The sequence below is a fragment of the Dysidea avara genome, chromosome 13 (assembly GCF_963678975.1).
Source record: "Dysidea avara chromosome 13, odDysAvar1.4, whole genome shotgun sequence".
NCBI classification, from domain to species: Eukaryota; Metazoa; Porifera; class Demospongiae; order Dictyoceratida; family Dysideidae; genus Dysidea; species Dysidea avara.
In genome coordinates this window covers 1,993,903-2,016,958 of record NC_089284.1, presented here as the reverse complement: position 1 = coordinate 2,016,958, position 23,056 = coordinate 1,993,903, and the positions used below count along the sequence as shown (strand labels likewise).

The following is a 23,056-nucleotide window of genomic DNA, read 5'->3' as shown; positions in this document are numbered from 1 at the left end:
AACCTATATCAACGTGTGGTCACATTCTAATTTGGTTGCAACCACTAGCAACTGTTGTATACAACATACCATAAATGTTGTGGATTTCAAAGTTGATTGGCAAAATTTTCAACCTTGAAAATTTGTGGCTTTACTATGTATATGCTACATAATTGGCAACGTGAAGAATTTAGCTTCCACAAAAGTAACACACCCACAAAAACAAAAATACTGAGATAACAATTTTCAGTGAAGTGTGATTAACTTCTACATGTAATTTTACATATATTTTTAATACTGTGTATAGTACCATGTAATCGTGTAGGTATATGTCTTGTACAAAAAATGTTTTATGCCACAAACAGTACTTTAATCCTCTGTGCTGGAACTGCTTTCTGTGTTTGCTTCTCCAGAGTCTTTTTGAATAACATAATAGCTCCTTGTTTACTTTTCCACTTGCAGATAATTATCTCTCATAAGGTCTCGCATACAATTTTGTGCCAAAACTATATATGCTGCTTATCTGCAGCTGTTGTTAACCATCCATCAACCCTGAACTGAATTTCATTACAGTGGGACCTCAGTTATCTGGACCCCACTTATCCAGATTCTCGGTTAACAGAATTACAGAAATGACTGCTCTATTAGTGACTATTCCGTTAGAAAATATTGACAATTTTGATTTTAAAAAAAAGCTATTTATGCACAGTTTCAGAGATACGGACTTTACAGACTTATGGACCACCCCTGGTCTCAAGGGATTCGGATAATTGAGGTTCCACTGTATTGTAAAGCTCTAGCTTGTATTGATATAAATGCATGCCGTGTAACACGGCACTCTGTTTAAGGTTGTTCCAGTAGAGTGAATTGTATAACTTCCAAATTTAAGCGGCTATGTAATAGTTTAATTATTGCAAAATTTCTCTAATTTATAATGCAACATAGCAAGAATATTCTCTGCAAGGGGTTCCGTGCATAAACTGCAGTATCAATGAAAAAGAGGTATTCTTTGCGTACTGGTATAATACTCAATTAATCATTGTTTACTTGTTAGTAGAAATATACATGCGTTACGCTAGTAGAGTGGAAATGATGTAACTATTACAGTGACTGACTCCCCAAGCTTAGCATCATTTGAACTGTCAAGCTTTTCAGACGGTAGACAAGTGCACAAAATGACTTTGCTTTGAGGGGGGATGTGCTAGCAACTTGAGAGCAGTTCAACAGTGAGGTCATCAACCTCTACCACACAGTGACGACAACATTAGTACTCCCTCCTCAGCAGCAACCATTACACAAAGAATACCAGATGTTTTCCCTGGTAGATTCACTAGTAGTGCTAGACAATTATTATTACATCCAATAGCATTGCTGGTGTTAGCATTAGTGAAACAGCGTTAGTATGTGTGTATGACATGCTATTTTTAAAGACATTACTTTTGAACAAGTTACAGTTATATTTACTTGAATATTTGTACTACATGGTGTTTTTAACTGTCCTCAAAATCCAAGAACAATCACTGAATAGCTAACCCAACACAATCAACTGTTACCCCAATACAATGAATACATCGCATAGATTTTGTAACTATAAAAAATAATAAATAAAAAAACGATAATATCAAAAGTTCATAATATTATATTATGAACTCTTGATAATATGATACAAACCATTCCTACTTACAAACACTATTTGAGTGTACACATGATGAGTATTGCCACAAGTGTTTCTTTGAAGTCAGAGTCCCAGAATGGCATGCATGTCCGTTGTATGCTTCAAACTTCACATTAACTCTAAACTCTTTAGCATGCTTTGATACTATACCAGCAAAAGCAACCTGTATCTAACATAACATATATGTTTTAATCAGTTATAAAGACATTTTGGATAAAAATTGTTACCAGGTTCAATCTTAGAATACACAATATTCAAAAATTTCTTGGTGGAGCTAGCCCAAAATTTATAAGTATGCATGCAACAGAAAATTTGGAAACCAGTCACCAAAATTCCTAGAGCCGTCCTTGTAGCTAGGACCATACTCCAGGTGACTATTGCAGCACTGATAGCACAGTGGATTTTTTTTTTGGCAACACAATGAAATTGATTCTATAAATTTCTGATGATAGATAGCTACTTAGCAACACTCAATTACTTATCAGTTTGTAATTTGATAGCAATCAGACCAATACATACCTGTCATACTTACTTGTTAGAAGCACATAGCCTACATGGCTGGCATCTAACAGTCTGTAACATATGATGTGGCATATGTGTACATATTTGTTTGGCTTTTTGTAACCAATCAAGTTTGGTAATGAGATCTAACTATAATTAATGATCCTAGTTTCTTACTGGTTCTCCTAATGGACACAAGATACTCATAAGTAGTGGCCAAATTGCTATACTGTAGGATCATAGATAGTTGCTTCTAGTTTTTGAATGTTCACATGTTAACTATACACACAGTTTATGTAATTCACATTTGAGTAAACTAGCATGTGGAATTCACATAACATTGTGTGTAATTTAAAAGTACAGCACACTAATCACTGCTATAGCTTCTGGCTAGGTCACCATTTTGATTTGATTTACACAATTTATGCATATGTCACTTGTTTCAATGTACCACTGCAATAAGAAATACAATAATTTGAAGAACTGAGCCAGACTATTTCAAAATCAAATTTGTGATATTAAGTTCTCAACTTCTGCATATGTGAGACTGCTATAGTCTACCTGTTCAAATGATTTTTTAAAATTAAATGATGCTATATAATCATCACATGGTGTATATATATATATAGTAATGTGTTGTACCAGATAACCTTTATGGGCTTCTAGATGCTTAATATAAGCCATGGCAATGTTTCCGACACAACTACAATGACTTCGTTTATATATACCACACATTTAATCAAATTCATGAAGCTATATGTAAACACAGAGGTATAAGTAGTTGTTTGAAGCCAGAAGTCACATGTGGGACTGCATGATACACACATACAATAGCATGACAGTTACGCAGGCAGTATTACCTCTCTACAAGTTATGAATGCTTCAATTAACTTATATATACATAATACTCATTGAAAGTATTCGGTAGTGGTATAACATTTCAAAAAGCAAACGGAATATTGTAGCAAGCCTTGTAAAAACAAATGTACCATGGACTACAGAACTGATTACAAGCAAATGCCATTCCAGATATTGGAGATACGACTGCTACTGGATTACAACTACTCAGCCCTACTGCAGGTCCTATGTGGGATATTATTAATCAACAACACATATAATAATGATGACATGATATTAATAACTGTTCCGAGTTTTCAATGAATACAGATCTTGGCACCCACATATTGTGATGGAAAAGGCCACTGCTCCTTACATGCATCTATTTTGCAGTCTTGCTTGGGTCACGCAAGATAGTTTGCTTCAATGTAGCCATAAAAAGACAACATATTCAAAATGGGACAAACACAAACAGTGTACACTAACAACAAAATCATTGGCCTTATTGTTAAACAAGTTCCAAGATTCAACTTTTCATGTCCTGGCCTTCTGGCTGAAGTGATCCAAATTGAATTTCATTTAGTGCCTCTAAAACCAGTTTAATCTTTGCATTGATCTGTGTTGCTTCTTCTGTTAATGCGTCACAATCACGACGCAAGTTTTTTTTCGATAAATCGGTGGGCTTCATTTAGAGTAAATTCTACAAAGAAGCCTAAACCGACTTCAACGAATACTTTTGAGGTATCAGTAACTTTTGCCTTACAATAACAGTTACAACCTAGGTCCGTTAGCATCTTCATCTCTTCATCCCCACCTTGTTTTATTTTCTCTATACATGTCTTGAGGTTGTGGTATGAAGCGATCTGAGTTACCAACTTGTCTCTACAATCCAAAACTGTTTTCAAATCAGCCCTGTCTGTCGTTTACAAAAACCTCATACTGTTTAACTTTCTCTGGAATGTTTAGTATTGAATCACGTGACATCCTTTATTAGATAATGGAATAGCTATATAAGATCATGGTCAATTACTATCATTCTTATTAACAGTCGTTATAATAGAGCAATGCTGCGTGGTAATGTTGTTTTGTTAATCATCATCAGTTTCCTGGTGAGTAGAAGTGGTGCATCTGTGGATAGAAATCAGAAGGTACAAAAAGTAGCACAGTATATATTGAATCAACTAGACTTCAGCCAACCTCCTCCAAATGCCTCTGAGAGTGACACCCCTAAAGATAAGTTAACTGAGTATCGTATGCAGATGCACAGAGAAGATGGTACATATGAGCAATGTAGTGAACAAGATCCACACGCAAAAAGTATCCTTACAATAGGGGGCCAGCCGCTGAGTTTGCAAGGTAGCAGTGAGTCAGGCTCGGGGATTGATAAAAGAGGTGACGTTAATACTATCATAACATGAATTTTCATGTCATTGAATTTTTTTCAACTGCATGTAGCATCTGGAGATCACAATATAGATGATACTACATTGGCAACTTACAATATCGACTTCACTATTGATACCAAAATTTCTCCACAGAATGTTTACAGAGTAGAACTTTTAGTGTACAAAGAGAGATCAAAACTCCATGGTAACACAGATCTGTTTCAATTAGTTGAGTTTACAGAAAGATGGAATCCAAAAAAAGTTGTAGCCGTAAGAATCGTAAACGTATTTGACCAGCAGGGGTACATAAGGTTTGATGTCACAAGAGCTGCAACTAGATGGATACAAAAGGGCCTACATCAAATTCACCTTGCACTAACAGTGAAATGTATCAACTCTTGGCAGTGTGATCTGGGAACTGAGCTGCAGGTACATTTTAATACAAGTGCTAAGCCAATGAGACAACCTCACCTTATAATAGAGACTTATATCAGGCCACAGCACGCAAGGAGAAAACGAAGTAACCACCATAATGGAAGATTCCAGTTTTGTAATGCAAATACTACCAAATCCTGCTGTTTAAAAGAGTTACAATTTAACTTTGCAGAAGTAGGATGGGGATTCGTGAAATTACCTGAAAGCATACATGTGAATTACTGTGATGGACTGTGTCCTTTAGGCACCGACAAAACAACCTCACATTCTGAATCACTTGCAGAGATACATTCATCATCATCACCATGCTGTACACCTGCCTCTTATGAACCAGTTAGTCTTTTAATACAAGATGAACATGGTAATCACAGTGTTATAGAGTTGCCGAAAATGACAGCAACATCATGCCGCTGTGGATAATTTATTTTAACCATATCTCATACTGTATATATTATAAACTCGCCACAAGATCCTGTACATTAATATAACAAAGTCATGATAATTGTATTGATAAATGTATCTGTGAGGGGTACATAAACAATTATGGTGAGTATAATTGGTGAAAGATATATACAGATATATAGCTACATATGATGAATATACTGGTATATATTACAACATGATATGAGGGCTTATAGCAATGAATGACTGCTGAAGTTATAATACTGAATGAAGTCCTTCCACTACACTTTGTTACACAGCTTCTGCTTCTTCCATGGATTCGTCTGGGTCCTCATAAGCCTTAGAAGATGACGGCTTCTGCACTTTCTCAAAGGTCCTCTCACTGTGGTGTTCTATACAAAGATGGAATGAATCACACTATCTTTACATGTCCATCATCAATTATACCTGAAATTGGCATTATGTGCCCAAACAACAAGAATTATGTCAACATGATATTCTATAAAACACTGTACAATGTCTTGTATACCGTGACAAACAGGATGGAATGTGTGCACCAGTTCAAATTAATAGGCTGTAATTTGCAACCTTACACTAAGCTTGAGTAATAAAAAAGAAAACAGCCAAGACAAATTGGTCTGCAGCTTATGTGCCCACTCAAAGTAAGAAAAACCATCATTGGTTAGTTAGTTTAAGAGGGCTTCAGAGGTTCCAACAAATGAAAGTTCAACCCATCCTGCTCACCTTAACAAAGTTATGAATTCCATAGCTGTAATTACTATTAGAATATACATCAACAAGTATGAAAAAAAAGAATCATGGTATTTCATTGCAACAGATAGGCACACATGCATGCATGCATACAGGGAGCAACACCCTTTTTCTATAAGTGTCCTACAAAAGGTTTACACTATCTGTGCAGCTGCGTGTTCCAAGTAGCAATTAAGTTATGTACATTAATTTTCAAGTGTGTCTTTTATGAAGGAAATTTAAGGGTGCTTTCTTTGAAGGATTCCAGAGTACGAAGTCACTAACATGCTTTAAACCAATTACCAAAAGATGTTATTAACAGAACTCCTTGTTATTACACAATGACCCTTCACACGTGTCAAAAACTTCATTACTGCTCCAAGCAGACAGCACATACAAGGAAATACTTCTATATATTACAGGAATGTGCTGGACATAAATTTGAAGCCAAGTGCATCTACAGCTAGTAATACTAGCAAGCAAGCAAGCATACAATTATTCATGAATTCACATCACAGTTTGGGTGGTTGGGTCACCACTGCCAGAGCTAGTTACAATGAATACAAGAATAGCTATATAAGAATGAAACGCTTCATTACAAAATAAACATACTCTGTTATATGAATACCATTAACATGCACTCTTCAAACCTTATAGGCTGCAACATTATTATTTTATTTAACTAAACATGCCAAGCCAAACAAGGATTGAAACTCAGAGCATTATTTGAACATCCATTTTCATACCTTATAAAAGTACAAGGTTATAGTACAAAGCATTGTGCACAATACATGATGCACTGTTCCAATTAAATGAATAGATTCACTATAGTGTTTGTTAAAACTATAAGGTTTTGTGAAAAGAAAAATTCTTTGAGCTATGTGAATTCCAGTTTCATTCTACAGGATTGAAATGGAATTCAATCACACCCAACTAAAGTGAATTAACTCATTCAGTGAATACAATAATCTTCTACAAAGTGAGACGTAAAGGTAAAACAATCCTGCACAACTTTGCTTCAATTTACTCACAGAAACTGTTCATTTAAAGGTGAACTATTTCACTTGCTAAATATCAAAGTTATAAACATGCACTTAATGAAACACAATGCTGCATATCCCCACTTCAGATCATGAAGCATCCTTATGTATAATGTGTAAGCACATTGCTTGTCTGACTGAAGTTATAATTTGTATTGTACTACCACACAACCATTGCTAATGGGTTGAACTTTAGTGGTGTACCTCATAGCAATATAGCTGGTCAGCTTACAAAGTTATTTATAAAGCTTTATATCTACAAATGAGATTGTAAAACTTCCTCATAAACAGGCAAGACGACGCCATAGTACAAACCAATGACATTTTTCAATACCACTGAACATTCCACATTCAGTTTCAATTCAATTTCAAAATGTCAAAACTGTTTGTGTGACCAATGGCAAGCTATTTATATGGTGTTAATCATTTTAACAGCTGCCTAGTGGTTAAACTGCACATCAATCATAACCGCTAGCACTCCTCAACCGCGTATATACTGTACTTCAACACTTGTCCATCATATTGTTTGCATAAGTGTCGATCACATGAGTGCGCACACCTCAGAGATCACTAATATGGGAACAATGTTGGATGTAACTTGAAGTAGACTACATAGCACAATACAATACCCAAGACAATTATAATGCTACAGTATCTATTCATCTAAACTGAGTATATACTAGTTTCTCTGCTAAGTCATATGGACCAAGTATAATTAGTGGTAACTGTAGTAATCAGCACTCATTGAGAATTAGTATAATGTTTTGAAACATGACGTATCTCGTGAATGGTCCAAATGTGCCTTACTTTCAGAATAATAGCAGTAAATGTTTAATTTCTATATCAAGGTGTTGTCTACTGTAAAGGGTTTCCAGCGGCACCCATGAACTTCCTTTACACTTATAATCATATTACGAATACAAAGTTCTGTTTTCAGACACTATTCTGTTTCAACCGCATACATTATTACCCTAGCCAACGGCTGTCATAACTACAACTGCGATATCACACTGAAATTCCTTTACGCATGGATGGATACGTGCTCTGGTACATGCGCAGGTATCTCTGGTGCACTTCCTCTTTTTCTTCAATGAATATCAACACTTACTTTGTAGTGATCTGATGTAATGCTGAACTTTTGCAAGCAGGAATGGTGGCAGTTTGAAGCCTTCCATCTCATGTACATGAACGTTTTCATTGTCCCTACACAAGAAAACACACAACACACATACGGTGTTGCTATATACATGTATTATAGCCACCATTAGTAAGTGAATACGATAGGGAGACAGAAATCTTACATCTACCATCATATAAAATATATTTCTCTAGTCAGTCATTTGCACAAAAATAGCCTACAAAAAATAATTGACCCAGCCCTGAAGTGATGATGCAACTGCTGTCTAATAATGTGTTATATATATTTGACATTCCAACACCAGCTGCATTAATTACTAACTTGTATCCGTCATTAGACTCCACCATAGTCTTAAGCTCATCAAGAAACATCAGAAATGCCTGTAAAATGTAAACCTCACAATACTACTTATACACAGTATCACAATGAAAAATAATTAATATCAGTTACAAAACTATATTTAATTGACCTTTCCACCGTGAACAGGAAGATGTTTGTTATCATACAGCCATGTCTTGTCATTACCATCTGCAGGATACTATGAATATGATGAAATGGTAATGATGAAATAGTAATGTTAAAGTACCCAACATAAATTACTTTGAATAACTCAGGATGAGCATAGTAGATCTTCCCACGGCTTGCTCCATGCCCCAGTGCCCTGTGTCCATGAATCACAACAAGTCACTACAGTATGATATACCTCACTTATTGGCATTCACACCCAGAACAAATAAGGTCTCCAAATTGATCTGATCTGGTTGCCACTGTAAAATGATAAACCAGCACATTCAGCAGAATTCTGCTGTGATGTTAGTGTTATGATACTAGCATAATATTAATCAAAGCAAACAGAATCATTACCAGTCCATATAGTATAGCATTTTTAAGCTTCAATAATTATATAAGTACTTCCTTTATACAAGCAAGTACCATTCTTGCAGAGGGCCATGTCACTATTAAAATTGTGTAGCCAAGATACTAGTTGCACTATAACACCTGATGATGGTGAAATCATCGGAGACTCTTTCAACAGGCACACAACCTGTCAGGGTACATCATCTTAGACGCTCATAACAACAATGATAAACATATCACTGTAACCAGGGAGATCTACAGATCAATGCATCCATCAAACGCTACCTGACATTTGTTGAAAATTGAGTGACATATTGAACAGAACACCAATGTGGGGGGTAATTAACAACATTGCATGGAAACTAAGGAGACAGACAGGTACAAACAAGCATCGTAAAGTCACAACACATACTAGTGGCCAGAAGAGGGATTCCCACAAGACCAAACTCACAGATAGAAAAAGCTAAAATGAGTAAATACAAGTCATGAGATTATGGACCATGCACAACAACCATTCTTATGTCGTTATCGTATTTGCACCACCAGAAGAGCAACTGCCTTTGATCCTATTGCATAACTACCACTTCAAATGCAAGTAAATTACTAATGTTACTAATAAACTAAATAAATTGGGAAAGTCTGGACAATACAAAACGCAGTAATAACATAAACACGCACACCTGTCTAACCATTGACAATTTTATGGCAACATGAATAGCACTTGCGTAGTTGCAAATACACGGTGCAACAAGGTTGCTGTAACTATAACAACAGTTAAATGTAAAATACTATTTTTACATGCAATACATATTTAACTCCACAAAGAATTGACTACGCAGATCAATTACAAGAAGGCATATTTATGCTTACTTTATGTGGATCCACAGCCCTTCTTTTCTCCAATATCGCACGAGGAATGGACCTAGCAACATTAACATGTACAAATACACTCCATACAAAACAAAAGGCCTAATAATCATAGTAGACACAATTTGCTTCATTTATGCAAGCAATGACACTAGAAAGGTCTATGGATTCTGTAATAAAACACAACACTATCTACTATTACAGACTAAAATGAATGTTTACACAAAACACATTAGTTTTAACTTCTAATTTCAAGTTAGATTTCAACAATTAGAAGCCATTTACTGTCACAAAGACACTACAGTTAATTGAGATGAAAAGTACTTCAAGTTGAGTCAAAGCAAAAAGACATTAGAAGCCTGAAAATTTAGCATTATCTTCCTTATCATATACTTCATCACAAAATACTATTTTAAACCATTACATTAAAAGTTATCATAAAGTCAACATCTTTCGGTGAGTAAAATATTTTATAGGGTCTTTAAACCAATGTCAGCATTGCTTCATTATAGGTACAGTATCTTGGCAGTTTTTGGAAGCACTTTTAGTACATAGCTATTAAGGGAGTGGTCTTATAATCATGACAGAACTAATATGCAGTGACCAAGCTGTCAAATTTAATAACTATATAGTCAATAAATTTATAGAATTGAATTTCCATTACAACAGCTGTTGCAGTATTTATATTTTAAAAAGATCAGGATCAATGGTACCAACAAACATGAGATCTCAGTGCGAGTACAATTAATGCCTGTGTTGGAAGTTAATAGTAATGGATGCACAGCTGATAGTGTCACATATTTTACTAGCTATTTTTGTAAATCCCACATGAACAGTATGATTGTTTCTAGTTTCAGTATTCCTTTAACAGTGATGGCTTCACCTGTACCATGTCGCTCATATATTCACACATTATTACTGAAACAGATGTACACATCTGAGGATGACATATTATAGCAACTAGCAAAGTACTGGGTGGTACTACTTTACAAATCACATCAGATACCAAAATAATCAGAATAGTAACTGATGGTGGATAAGTTTACATCATTAATTAGGAATTAAGAAAATAATTTGTATCAATCCTATACATAGTCAGGCCAGACATATCCATGCACTGTCATTAAAAACCAAGAAATAAAAATAATAATAATAATAGGAAATTCAATGATTTAAGAAGAAATGTACTGAAGAGTAGTACTATAGCAGAATGTAGGCCCTTGGTTGAAGTTATATAACATCACTGAAGTTCTGACAGCAACATGTGCTGCAACCTCTGGATTAGCAATGGTATAGGAAGCTCACAAGAGCAATGAATGAATGATGTGAACAGTTGATACCAGAATTAATAACCATGTACAATCTAACTCCTAGTTGAAATGTCCCACTCTGTCCTACCTGACCGATCAAGCCTGCACATGACAGGACATTATGACCAGTCTACTGCAAATGTTACATTTGTCTCTGCCACATGATGACTAAAATCACACAACAAATATACCAAGGTACTACATGTTAGGAATATTTGCTAATACAATCCTATCAGTAGCTTTGGTGATAAAACACATGAACAATAGTTTTATGGCCGGAGAAGTGCTCTGGTCCAAACTTTACGTAACTTTTGCAAGCTGATCTTGACACTTGACAACTTTTTGGAGCACATTCATGTAAATACATGGCTAAAATGCACAGGAACACCATGTGTTATTAACTAATTATATTCCAGAAACAAAATATGGTATTAAAAGCATGCATCTAGTAGTTTCCTATTTCCAATACCTCAGATCGCATCATGCTTAGTCAAAATATTTTAATGCTACAGTCTGGCACAACTCACCCTTTACAAACACTAGTTCCATTATGACCACCATGTCAGGATTATGTGTAGCATACAAATTCCCCCATGTACCAGTATACCCACGAGCTACGCAACCTTAAAACTATGCATGAGCCATATGTTATGTAATGGAGGTCTAAACCATAGCTATTCATCCCCATTCCATCAACAATGATATCATAGACCATGCACTTACCATTGTTACAGAACCTATGCATAAGATCATTTTTTGCCTTAGGGTACAATACCTTGATATCTACAAGATTCCACAGAGTGTATATATACTACTTAAATAAACACATCCTCCCTTTGAGTTCACTGTTTGCCTTGCAGATTAACCGAATGGCTTCACCAACAATGTTTTATTAAGGCTAAGATGAATACAAGATTGATAGAGATACTTGTTATATCCAATACTAAGTTTTAAGTGTACTCATATCTCCTACCTTCAATATTTACAAATCTTTTACAATCCCTAAATCTAGAAGATTTAGTTATTAGTGACCTATTGAAGAAGGCATATTTCATCTCGTTCACTTTGCAACATTTTAAACAACTTTTGTATGTGTTCTTGACCACTGGCATTAACACACAAAACTGAAGTGATAGGCGAGACTTGGAAAATCAAACAGAAAAAAAGTTTCAAGCATTTTAGCCAATCAATAACAGTAAACTAATCCTCTCAAACACATTTCTATATCTAACATAGATCTGGGAATGACATCACCACTCATAGCTATGCATAATACTCTTAATGGTACAGGAACTTGGTATACGCAATGGAAACTTTACCATTTATTAATAATGAAATACATGTATGAAAATGTATTCATAAGAATGTTTGATACAATATACCAGGTATAGTGGAATTTCTTTTAAGGACCTTCTGTGTAAAGGACACTGCACATTTAACAAGGACAGTTTTTGATGTCCCTGTAGATGTCTACCAGTACAATATTACCTCTGACCAACTTGTAATAGTGAAATTTCATCAAAATCAGCTGGTCCCATTATACAGAGGGGTTGTTCCACTGTAAATTTGTGGTTAGGACTATGTCACATCAACATGTTGTGCATACAATCCCATAATTGTCAAAGGCCAAATTTGATAGTTTTTGTCAATACACAACATGTAGGAGCAGTGAAGAATGTTGTGATGTATGGCACATAAATAAACATGTCCCACTACCAATAAAAATGGAGTTTACTTTAAATGCATGTGGGTTGTAGCCTGAGCAAATTGCCGGCTATAGAACAAAGATAAATTGATAGTAATTTAATTATGGCCTAGACATCCGTTATCATACAAGTGGTAATGACTGATACAAAACTTTGGAACTAAGCAACAGACACACGCAACTTCACATATAAAAATAAACATTAGATAACATGGCATTTACATGTAGAATAAATTAAGCGTGAGTTTAAAATTAACAGCTGCTTGTTCAAGCAATCCAAATGGCCACCTGGTCTACGTCACAAGCAGTAAGAAAGAAAATGAACAACAAAAAATGCTGATTTTAAAGTCAATTATCACATGGAGAAAATTTTTCAATGGGCAAAAAAATCAGTTTTCAATTTTACTAAATCCACGTTTTCCTTTTCAACAGCAAGCTCAATGTTTTATATGCCAAATTGTGCAACCTAAGCAATTTCACAAAAAGTCAACAAACCAATGCTGAAATTCCCACCATACACAGCACCATTAGACAAGGTTCTAATCAACTATAAAATTTGTTTTATATCAGTTCCATGGGAAGCATTAAAAATTATAGCAAGCTAACTTTCACTATTGAACTAACAGCTTACCATACCACTCTCCACATTAATTAAGATATTGAATATTTATATATAGTTAAAATATTTAAAATCACACACAAACACACACATATTAAAAATTTATTTACAGAATACCAGTGTCAGAAATGTGACAAAATAAAAATATACAACAATAGTAGCAAATAAAAGTGATGAAGTTTTGGAGGAAAAAACCTTACTAGCTTTTGTTAAAACAACAAACATAATAAATACAACTGAAAATTACTCTATTAATCCAAGGATGAAATGGCCTTCTTCATCATCGGCTACATCTCACAATGATCTGGCAAAAACACAGACCAAAACAAGGTGTAACCAATTTTCAAAAAACAAAATATTTGTGTGTGTTTGTGTGTTACAAGTTTCAAACAACCATATATACATAGATACCATACAGCAGGAAAGCATGGCAGAAAAGCTTCAACGTTGTCAAGTGAAAAAGCACTCGAAAATTGTCCAACTTGTTACAAACCCATTTAGACTGATCATAAATTTCAAAAACTCATCTCGGTCTTCACAGAAAATTCTACCAAACATTTCCAATGCCAAACTTTCTGCAACATGGTAGATATGTATGTATGTATGTATGTATGTACATACTACAAAAGATTATACACATAAAAATTTATAAATTTACACTGTGTCTATCGTCCAGCAGTCATGTGATTAAGACTAGAGGACTGAACCTGAGTGTGAATCCACCACTATGCTAAACCTACCCACCCTTATTGGTTTCAAATGTGAAACAAGAAGAAACCTCTATATAAGAACTACACCAAGATGAAGAAGAAATCATAGACTCTAATCCTAATGCTAACTGAGGTTTACCTGTTAAACGTAATGATATCTTTCACCGTTTGTATGAAGGTAAGTTTTTGGTGAGTTTGAGGTGATCTAGGGTTAACTTTACACCTTCCAACCCTAGCTCACCTTGAACTTGCCCAAAAACTTACCTTCATAGTTTTCTTGCAACTTGAAGTTATGATGAATGACTGCTAGATGAAGACAATTTGTCTGGCTGCTGGACAAATAGACACTGTGATAAAATATGTACAATCTAACATATGTATATAATAAATTCATGGGTCTTGACAACATATGTACCCATTGGTTTTTGAAAAATAATAAGGTAATGACATTAGAAAAAAAATTTAAACTTTAATGTGTTTGTAATGTTTCACTTTAGTACTCTATTAACATGGTTTAGGTGCTACATATCCAATACTAAATACTAATCCACAAAAACAATTTCTGGATATACTATATTCAAGGGTGTAGGAGGCAGTGTGACAAGTGAGGCAAGAGCCTCATCACATTTTGATCCACTTTTTAGAAATATCCGGAAATTGTATTGCTAGTGTTGCGGAGCATAGCATACGCATACTTTTGATTTATGCTAGAATACGCATCGGTAAGAACAATCGGTAGGATTCAAAACTCAAGGACTGTTAGGTGATATAAGTAATCGTTTGAGGCAAGAAAGCCTTACGCACGAGGGTCACGCAAATGGTTTTCGATTAACACTTAGTGTGATTACCCGGGAGGGATTCCCCAAGCTATTATTAGTTGACTATTCAAATGCACACTAAGCAGCACATCATTTATTCTGTATATAAAAAAATAATATAAACGTGTATGCGGCCTGAACTAGTAAAAGTATTCATCCTACCTATATGCACAGCTAACTTTGAATACATAATGCTAATTAACTATACTGTTTTATAACCTAGTTAGCTTCTTAACTAACATGTCCTACTAGTATAATACTATAAGCATGTATCAATGCATGCAATTAGGTATAATCATACAGCTATTATTCTAAATCAGTAGCAGGAAAATATGCCCAGAAATGGTCCAAAATGCACTCTCAGATTAGCTAAAATTCAAAATTTTCCTGGGGGGGGCATGCCCCCAGACACAGGCAACTCTTATAATACATAATTTACCTAATTTAAGCTATACGATTGCACAGGGTCTTCAGAGACTTGGATTTGCCTTACCACTTTAAAAATTTCTCCTACGCCCCTGATAAGCAAATTGATCATTCGATGGTAACACTTAAGAGATGAGATAATATGACAACCAGAAAATTCTGTTTTTGAAATTAAGCAGTAGTGGTTAGGTACAGTTAATTCTGAGCACATGCCTTAAACTAAAGTACAAGAACTTCCAATCAGTTTTTGTGTGACCAAATCTTCTACCTCCAACCAGATGCAAAGTCATATAAGTCACAGGTTTACATATAGTCATACAGTTAATGACGTATATTTTTGGATGTCCCACACCTTTACTTGTGTACAAAGTGATTTACAACTAAATAACTGGGGTCTATAGTCACACCAAGTTTTGTTGAACATCACACTTTATTAACTAGAAAATTACAAGATAACGTAGTTTTCAATATAGCTTAATAATCTAGTGTTAAGCCACCTAGGCTGAAATAGTTTCTTACCTAATAGGATAATTCTATTAATTCTCCTTTCAAAAAAAAAAAAAAAAAAAAAAAAGCAGTGAAACTTACAACTGGAACACTGGCCACTCTATTACCTGTGTTGGCTAACAAGCCCATTTAGAAAATGACATGCATAGTATGCTTTGATCTTTGATATTCTCTAATATCACTAAGAAACCTCCTGGCATATTAAAAACTCCTTGAATACCTGCTGAGTAATTTATTCAGACTTCAAGCACATTCACTGTATGAAAATTAGCAAAATGTACTTAAAACTTACTTATGAAAATTTGCTTTTGATTGTGGGTTTCAAACAATATAATGTGGTTAAAACCGAGCCATGTTTTAAGCCGGTTAATCACACCCTTGGTTATCCATAATTTTAGAAACCTTGGGTTCGCCTCAGTTTCTAAAACCATGAAGAATCTTGGGCTGGGTTCCTAACCTATGTATACTAAGATCTGAAAAGTTTTACAAAATTGTGAAACTGTGACTGGCTGGAGGCATGCTCCATATCGGGTGACCATAGCACCTTTGTCTACAAAACTACCAGAGTTTTCTGTGTCAGTAGCCAAGCATTGCTATGTACTGTATGTAACACTTTCACACCTCAGATCAAAGGAGCCGCCCGGGATACATTTCGTATGTAGCCCAGCTAGCCAGGCTACATACAAAATGTAGCCGGGCTACAACTGGGCAGTATTTACATAGATGTTGAGGCCGAAATCGATTGTGGGGATCGATTAATACTCATGTGATTAGGATGCACAACTTGGATTTTGCCATGAAAACCACTCAGACGGAGAGCGTTTTATTATCCTCGCCATCATATGAGTCAAAACGTTGGGCTAAGGTAAGAACTAGTGCTATAGCTTATTCACAATTGTTTCCACATGTTTCTGGATATGGACACGCCTCCATCTTGAAGCTATCACTCTGCACGGAGTAACCACTCTACAAGCAAGCTTACCTATCTAGGCCTTTAGTGAACCCTGTACTTTTTCCATAAACGATTCAATAGCACTGATAAAAACATTAAACTCGCGTAACCGAAATTCTCCGTGATATCTCTAGGATATGTCTGTACATCATAACCGAACATAACCAGAACGTACTAACTGCTGACCCATAATCGAAAATTTTAGGTATGCATATACAATATATCCAGTGGCTGCACTCATATTAGCTTGGGTGATTGATCGCCCTGTACAGGCTATCAGCCTGGTCAGTGTTACATATTAACTGTAACACGGGGTATTCAGGCTTTGCCTGATATGTATGCCCTCTGCCCTCAGGCCACATATCAGGCAAAGCCCTCATGCCCATGTTACAACTATTACATGTATACTCCAGCTTTGTTAAAATTAAAGCTTCTCTAACTTTCCTTATTTCCAGCTATATATAAAACAGCAGAGAAGCAAAATTCAAGGCAGCAGCAAAAGGCAATAACGTTAATAGGTTTTCAAGCTTACATATCTGTAACCATTCCTTGGCTGCTGTCCTTGATTTTTTTTTGTATCTTTTTAAAATTGCCTGTTTTTTTAAGGTCACAACTAGATTCAAATTGTACTTTTGGGACTAGGCTTAATTTCTTTGTAGTCCGATTGTTTCTACACATAATACTCAAGGAATTCTACTAATGTATTCAGTCTTCAATATGTGGTAGATTCCTATACTGTACAATAAGAATTTCAGACGTGCAAATTTCTTAGGAATGGCTCAGGTGATCCACGATATGTCGAGTAAACGTTGAGTGGAAATCATCTAGTTGAACATGCAGTAGAGATTAAAATATGGAATACCACACAGAAAAGTTCTTTGTTTCAATATATTTATTTTCTTACGATCACACAACACATCAATAAATAATACGACTGTTAAATAACATATGCCCTACCTTTCGTACTTCTCTACATTTCGTTTTGGCTATGAAATGCAAATTGAAAGCACATTACAACAAGGTCACCAAGTGGATCACATTACCTTTTTAACAGGCCTCTTGTGATTAACATCCCTGTCCATCTTGTGCTATTAAACATGTCATGCGTATCAAGAAAATTATAACATAATAAATATGTTAGTCACCAAAGGAAGCAGGCACAGGATTGTAACAGATAAGTACACGTACATATTTACATAGAAATAAATGAGATTTTTATGTGCCTTATATCCAGACAAAAAAATTAAAGAAACCAGTGGAATTTGTATCTGGGCACTTTCCATGCCAATCAGCTCAGCCATCTCAAACATCTTCACATTTAGAACTTTCCTTTTACCACCACTACTACCAAGAGTTCATAATATATATACTGAAGAGAGTGTCCTACTCTCATATACCCCTGTAGAAGGGCGTATCGTGAATTTATGACGTAACAACAAGATGTTGTGGTTTGTGACGTATGGACAGCCATAAAAGTGCAAGAATCACTAGCACCATTTCACACTTGCAACGCTCAGGATAGCCGTATTCGCGAATGGCCTAGAAAGAAACGCCTACGAAGTGGTCTTAACCCATGAAGGAACAATTGTAGTTCGGTGAGAAACGCTTAGAGCTGGAGTTAATTTGGTTGCTAGTGACGTTGTTAGGCACGCGTCCAATCAATACCATGTTCAACTAATGACATCATTAATTATACAAAGAAAAATGGGCGAATCCAGAAGTGCTACGTCATAACTTCATGATACGCCCTTCTACAGGGGTATGTGAGAGTAGGACACTCTCCTCAGTATGTATATTATGACCTCTTGCTACTACTGCTATATTTATTACTTCTTGTAACTACTCCAAATCACTATAACTCTCATATCCTTAATCAGAAAATAGGATAATTTTTTTTGTCTTACCTATTACTCAAGAAAACTACAGGTTGCTGAATTTTCTTACACACATCAATAAAGAGTCAAGGTACACACCCTTTAAGCGGAGAAGAATCAGGCTACCCACATGAAACCAGACATACATAACAAAGTTTGCAATTACAATATTTTAATAGAGCAGTCATATACTCTAATACAACGTTCAATGAGTTAGAGACACAACAAAGTAATTGTATTGTACCATCATACCTTTAGAAAGCAATCTGGCAAAAACAAGCCCTAGCAAACATTATTAGGGCCTGCATATACAAACACAATCAAAGATATGTATGATAAAACACCTCAAATAACAAAAAAAAGCCTTAAGCATTTTACATCATAAGGCATGACATCATGACACTGACCATAAATAGTTATACATATTTTGTGGTCACAGTATTCCATTTTCCTTACAGTGTACGTAAGTGATATACCAAATATATGCACAGACACACACAGACACACATAGACACAGTGTAAGTGATATACCAAATATATACATGCATGCATGCACGCACACCCACAAGCACACACATGCATACTTATACACACATACACATAGATACACGCGCACACGCACGCGCACGTACAGACTCACATGCACACACGCACACACAGACTCGCATGCACGCACACACACACGAACACACGCACGCATGCATATCATACATATTATGCATAACTACCTTTCGAGCAGTCATTGGTGATCCAGACAACTCAGTAACTTTATCATTCCTTGGTAACTAAACATCACAAAGTTACTATATATAACCAATGCTACTACCAAAACAAAACAATATAAACATACAATAACTTACCCTCCCATTGGTCAGCTCATAACGTGACGTATGAAAACACTGGCCAGCCTGCAAACAAGCAAAAATTGTTAGAACAGCATTACAGCACACATCACAATTGCACACATATATCTGCCACTCTATTAACACCACTCTTATACTGAGCCTACTGTTAGGCTATTATGTAAATGGATCTGCAAAAATTCAACACAATTGTGCAAGCCTAAATTTACAGTATAAAGCGCTGAATACAATGGGTAAAATACTTGCAAAAATTCTGTAAATATTTGAACACTTTGTTGATAGATGTAACAATAAAAACCTGTATATCATCTTATTCACCTGAGCTTGAAAATCTTTGCAGTACACGTAAGTTACAGACATTTGTTTATGTCACATCGAAGCAATAGTACAAGATCTACCTTTCTTCACTAACGTTTTCCTTTTTGTGCGTAATAAAGAAAGGTAATACAAGGAGTAAAAAACTTACCCAGTAATCGATTTCCTTATTCATAGCAAACATGATGGTGCAAATTTCAACTTCGTATGTCATTCTGCTCATAAGTTGCAATCATTATAGTAAGCATCTGTAATTTATTTCCCCTAGACTTGCTATACAAATTGATCTTTCTGTTGTTATTTTGTAGGGCTGTAACTCCCAAAGTTATTGGCATGTTGTAAACTCATTCATTGTGACTGGCAGGCATATAGTGTCCAGAATGGAATAAGATATAGAACAAGACTGGGAAACAAAAGATACCATAAGTGTGTAAAAGTAATGAATTAATGACAGCATGCAATACCTATCTACTCTAAAGACATACAACTTCCTGCTGTACAACCTAGCTAGGAGATACACATAAGCAAAACAGCACATAAAAGATAACCTGATGCTGCTTGCTTCACAAAAAAGTATTTCTCCTGCATGCAAGATCTCATTGTGACCAAAATTACATAGGCAAACTTGACATCATTAACAAAATTTCATCCTGAGGAGTTTAAATATGTGCAAACAGCACAATTTAAAATGAAACATGCTTCTAAAATTAATAATAATAATTTGAACAGTACACACATGAGAACCTGCATAATATACTGTATGTATGTATGTAGTAAGGTAAGTGACAAGTTGAAGACAAAATGAAATTCATTTAAATTAACCACAATGGAAGCACTGAAAACACCACTCATCACACCCACTATTGGTTTTATTCCTAAATGGCTAGTGACGCACACATACCAACCGAAGCTACACACATTCTCAGAAACAGCCACCACACCAACTATTGAAGCTGATTCAAAGGAACTTTCTCACAGCAATACCTACCTGTCTGTCAATTCATACAACATGTATAGCATTCACTATACAACAGTCTTCCCTCTGTAGCTTTCTCAGAAACAGCTTCAGGAAATCAGGAGAGCACACTTCCCCATAATTGACAATGGATTTTGCACTCTGACTAAACAGCAGCTATTAGGCTTCGTACATAGATGGATCACATACATGAGGGTAGTGTTAAAAGCTGGAACGGAATGGAATGCAACCAATTAGGGACACGCGCCAAGAAGAAAATTCGTTTGCGGTGGATTTTGCATCGTTTCCAACTGCCACACAGTGACTAGAATTGTGCTAGAGTTTGTTTCCTTCTACTTATAGGCATGCTAGAATTGCACTATCAAAGTTTTTATTTAATGCCCGCCACGTGGCACATTGTATTCCTACCAACCCATCAAATTCTGTTTAATCCTGATGTAGAATTACTTCCTTATCATTCTGAAAGGTAAACTACTGTAGTATTTTCAGTGTCCAAGTCTTTAGTAATAGTGAGGATGGTTTTCTGAAGTCCGCCAGCATTGGCAATAATTTACGAGAGTTATAACCACGTGTATGTTAGTGGCTGTGAATTATATGCTTACAGTGCTTACAAAATAACAGTTTAGCAGGTTAAATGATAGTTTTTCAGCATAGGTGATTGCAAAATGCATTCTTGCAGAGGGAATTAAATAGAAACTTCGACCAAACGATTTCTAGCATGCCTACAAGTAGAAGAAAACTAAATTCAGCACAATTCTAGTCACTATGTGATAGTAAGAAACAGTGTACAATCTGCAAAAACAATTAATTAACTCGGTGCGCGCCCCATTCTATTCCATTCCGTTCCAGCTTTTAGCACTACCCCACACATAAATAGATACAGATACAGATAGTGAGTAAAAGCCTGGCCCCAGTAAAACAAGCAAGTTCTTGGCATAAAACTGCACATACACCAAGAGCTTGGTGAAATGCTTGACCAGGCTATTACCAACAGCTACATGAGTTAAGATTTGTGAAAGTCCCAATTGCAAATCATGATCAACCACTGCATCAAGCATATGCCACACTCAGATATTAGCATTCTCCATGTCATATTCTTTTAGACACTAAAAGCAATAAATCACATGAGGTTCGTCCACACATATCGTTATTTAAAACGAGAAAACTATAATCAGTCATTTGGATACTTTTTGTTATAAGGATACTGTTGTTTCAATGATTGTCAGACAAAGGTTTCAAGCAGTACAAAGTCATACACCACAACCTCACAACAAAACATGCAGATGTCAGTTTACAACACAGTCCCATCAAAGACATTCTGCCTTGCCAACTAATACTTTTGCATAAAGGAAGATGAAAGATGAAATCATAGGAAATGCAAAAATGATGATGAAATGATGGGATAAATAAATGACACCAGATCTCAGTAAGCGATGTTAACAGCTCTGATTAATTCTTGAAGTGTTGGTTGTAATAGAGTCCTGCAAGCCAGATAATTACTTGAGACTTGAAACATTTACTGCTCCACAAGTGGGCCAAGTTGGTTTGTCACAAAGTTAAACAGCTACTCAAAAAAAGAGCAGAGGTGATAGGGTGTGTGGTAGGTCACTTAGTGTTCACATAGGGCAGATGGAGCATCATATTACTGTATCTTATCAAGCTTCAGTGCCATGTCAAGTCAAAAGTACACGTACTATACAGATACAGCTATGGCAAAAAATTATGTCAGGAGACAACAGAGTAAGAACTTGATGGAATCAGCTAAACTTCTCACTGGACTGATAGCTCCTTGCTGCAGCTCTACCTACACAGCCAGAATTGCACATAGCATTTCAATCCAGTTCTGTGTGGCACAGCATCATTCATAGAACACTTAAATGCCTGGAGCCTTAAAATATCACTGTTTGCTGTAATTAAAAGGCTTCTATTGTTGTTTTAGTATATAATTACTATGTCACTTTTTAAAATGGTTTATAGATAATTGGCTCTTTTCAGCATAGCTACAGGAACAAATAATTTATTTGACTTGTACTCTTACTACTGGCAATACTAATTTGTGGCAAACCGAATTGCCATTTGATAATTACTAGTTTGTTCTTTGAGTTAACTGATGA

The 23,056-nt window shown here is 35.6% G+C and overlaps 2 protein-coding genes across 2 annotated transcripts in view; one reads left to right on the top strand and one right to left on the bottom strand.

The window, feature by feature from the left end:
• The first annotated feature begins 4,009 nt into the window (after positions 1–4,009).
• Positions 4,010–5,435, top strand: LOC136242126 (transforming growth factor beta-1 proprotein-like). The gene is made up of 2 exons (XM_066033535.1): positions 4,010–4,384; positions 4,448–5,435. The coding sequence occupies exons 1-2, from the start codon at positions 4,057–4,059 to the stop codon at positions 5,230–5,232; spliced, it is 1,113 nt and encodes a 370-aa protein (XP_065889607.1). The 5' UTR covers positions 4,010–4,056; the 3' UTR covers positions 5,233–5,435.
• LOC136242124 (uncharacterized) overlaps positions 5,292–23,056 on the bottom strand; it is a 34,326-nt gene continuing 16,561 nt past the window's right edge. The window contains exons 7-17 of the mRNA XM_066033533.1: positions 19,649–19,696; positions 19,517–19,573; positions 17,958–18,002; positions 17,872–17,900; positions 9,871–9,922; positions 8,851–8,909; positions 8,743–8,803; positions 8,612–8,680; positions 8,464–8,522; positions 8,113–8,207; positions 5,292–5,606 (exon numbers count right to left, since the gene is read on the bottom strand). Of these exons, the coding sequence (XP_065889605.1) occupies positions 5,506–5,606; positions 8,113–8,207; positions 8,464–8,522; positions 8,612–8,680; positions 8,743–8,803; positions 8,851–8,909; positions 9,871–9,922; positions 17,872–17,900; positions 17,958–18,002; positions 19,517–19,573; positions 19,649–19,696 (675 nt within the window). The 3' untranslated portion in view covers positions 5,292–5,505. The remainder of the gene's footprint in view (positions 5,607–8,112; positions 8,208–8,463; positions 8,523–8,611; positions 8,681–8,742; positions 8,804–8,850; positions 8,910–9,870; positions 9,923–17,871; positions 17,901–17,957; positions 18,003–19,516; positions 19,574–19,648; positions 19,697–23,056) is intronic.

What these genes read in the sequence shown, in the direction of transcription:
- LOC136242126 (XM_066033535.1), top strand. Translation starts at nt 4,057, where the DNA reads ATGCTGCGTGGTAATGTTGTTTTGTTAATCATCATCAGTTTCCTGGTG. An exon ending in CTCGGGGATTGATAAAAGAG is followed by an intron (nt 4,385 to 4,447) that starts GTGACGTTAATA and finishes AACTGCATGTAG; the next exon opens with CATCTGGAGATCACAATATA.